The sequence below is a fragment of the Populus euphratica genome, unplaced genomic scaffold, assembly GCF_000495115.2.
Source record: "Populus euphratica unplaced genomic scaffold, PopEup_1.0 scaffold20.1, whole genome shotgun sequence".
NCBI classification, from domain to species: domain Eukaryota; kingdom Viridiplantae; phylum Streptophyta; class Magnoliopsida; order Malpighiales; family Salicaceae; genus Populus; species Populus euphratica.
In genome coordinates this window covers 85,069-87,481 of record NW_011499854.1, presented here as the reverse complement: position 1 = coordinate 87,481, position 2,413 = coordinate 85,069, and the positions used below count along the sequence as shown (strand labels likewise).

Here is a 2,413-nt window from a genome sequence, read left to right as displayed (position 1 = left end):
TCATTAATACAATACGGTTATATATATATATATATATATATTGGCCATCTTTAATTAGTAGTGCTCATAAACATGCAGTCATGAAGAATTACCAAAAATGATAGGGACTTCTTTGTGAGGTTGTGGAAATGGGTAAGAAACGCCTTTCTTAGGGAGGATGACAATGGGTCCATGAAGGGTAGCTCTTAACCATGAAATGTGAGCATGCCAGAACAATGTTCCTCTTTGTCCAGTAACTGTGAAATTGTATATGTAGCTTTGTCCCGTTTGAATTGGGCACTGTGTTACGTAGGCAGGTCCATCTGCCCAGCCGCTCCGTAGTTGCCTGATTCCATGCCTGCTCCCCAAATTCATATACACAACACCAATCGGATATTTCAATCAAAGAAGGAAAATTAAGTGCTAATATCTACAAAATTAAAGCTAACAGTAATGGGAGGCTTGGTTAGGCTTCCATACCAATGGAGTGTGACATTGTATTGGACATGGTTAACGACCTTGATCAAGAGCCGATCCCCTTCCCTTGCTATGATTCGAGGCCCGGGGATCTGACCATTGACAGTAACGATGCTCTTTGTCCGGCACATCCTTGTCACATTTTGCATCTTGATCTATACGAAGAAAGAAAGAAAGAAACACAACGTAGATTTTGAGTCGAACATCAATTGATAGGCAGATATATAATTAAGAGGCTAATATTATTAACAAGTAAATGGTAAAAGCAATGGAGTACGTAATACACACGTCAAACTTGTAATGTCTAGTAATGCTTGCATGCTTTGCAACTGCCAGCTCAGAGAAAATCCAAAGAGCACACAACGAAGTGACTAAAATCCTCAAAAAGGCAGAACCCATTGTGTTCCCTCGCTAGCGAGATTCTTAATTTTAATGGAGAATAGGAGAGCTAGCAAGGGAGAAAAACTGGTGTGAGAAAGCTGATGATTTGATGCAGAGAAAGAGCTGGTTCTGATGCTTATATAGTCAGTGAAGAAAAAGGTAGGTTTGTTAATTAGGTGGCTGAGATCAAGCTTTTCTTGCAGGAAGCCATTGCCTTCTGCTACAAATTGCAGTTCTGGTCCGACTGGCAGCTGGTGAGGCTTAACTTTAGAGTGATATTTAAGCGAGATAATTAAGTACTAGTAATATTCTTAACGGTTTTTTCTTAAGAGAAAATTCCTGAACAGCCACCTGGGTCATGCTCATGACTGCAACTAATGCATAAATCGGTAAGATTTGGTTCGACGTGATGGATTAACTTAAGGTGGTGCGTCAAAAACATATAGACATTTCTCATTTTTCCCCCATCAATTCTTAATCTTAATCGTGATTGCTACATTAACTTTAAGTAATTAATTATTACAGCAGCAGCGGCAGCGGTAATCTCAAGCTCATTCAACTGTTGAATCGAAGAAAAATATAACAATTTTATAAGAAAAAAAAGTGGAATAACTTGTGGATTCATAAATTTATGATTTTTTTTTAACTCAATAGTTAAATATCTTATAAAATCTCACACTGTTATATTAGACATTTAAATACACAATTAAGAAATTAAATTAAATTATATACATCAATAGAAGGTTTTTTTTTATATCTCAATAGAAATTTATAATATACTATAAGTTTTATACTCATAAATGACTAGGAAGAACCATGTATATCTCATGTATATCTTGGGAGAATGTGCATTTTATAAATTACACTCATAAATGACTAGGAAGAACCATGTATATGTTTGGAGAATGTACATTTTGTAAATTGATAGATATTTACAATGTCTTTTTATGCTCAATAGTTATGATATATGTATAAATTATAAAGGATTAATTGATACAATTTTTTTTCTTAATACATACTTGTAATGTCTTTCAATACTCAACAATTATATAGTGTTTTTAAGAAGATAACACGAAATAAAAAAGCAAATTATAATGTTATTTTCTTGGTATAAAGCTTGATCATCCTTGGTTTGGAGACATTCTTGATTGTAACCATAGGTAAAAGCACTCGTATAAAAAGATTGAAATTGAATTTGAATTTTATAGTGAGTGTAGAAAGAAAATTAGGGATTTAAATGATTTAGGAATAAATATTTATATTTTGAAGAGAATTATATCGATCATTACAGGATGGAAGAGAAATCAACAATAACTCCAACCCTAATTCGCTTTTGAGTGGAAACCAAACTCAAGATTTTGACTGATTTGGATGCTATTTATTTAACAAGCATTTTTATAGTTAATAGGTATTTGCAGTATATTTCTAATGCCCAATTGTTATATTATATGAAAAATGAAGACTGAATAAATACTTGTTATACTTTTTTCTTGTCATTTTTTAAAGAGATTCTTGTAGTGTATTTCAATAGCCAATTACACTTATATATATATATATATATATATATATATATATA

General features: G+C 32.6%; 1 protein-coding gene across 1 annotated transcript in view; it reads right to left on the bottom strand.

Annotated features, from left to right (window-relative positions):
* LOC105122439 (laccase-17-like) overlaps positions 1 to 932 on the bottom strand; it is a 3,057-nt gene extending 2,125 nt beyond the window's left edge. The window contains exons 1-3 of the mRNA XM_011021536.1: positions 745 to 932; positions 460 to 611; positions 93 to 337 (exon numbers count right to left, since the gene is read on the bottom strand). Of these exons, the coding sequence (XP_011019838.1) occupies positions 93 to 337; positions 460 to 611; positions 745 to 855 (508 nt within the window). The 5' untranslated portion in view covers positions 856 to 932. The remainder of the gene's footprint in view (positions 1 to 92; positions 338 to 459; positions 612 to 744) is intronic.
* Positions 933 to 2,413: the final 1,481 nt, after the last annotated feature.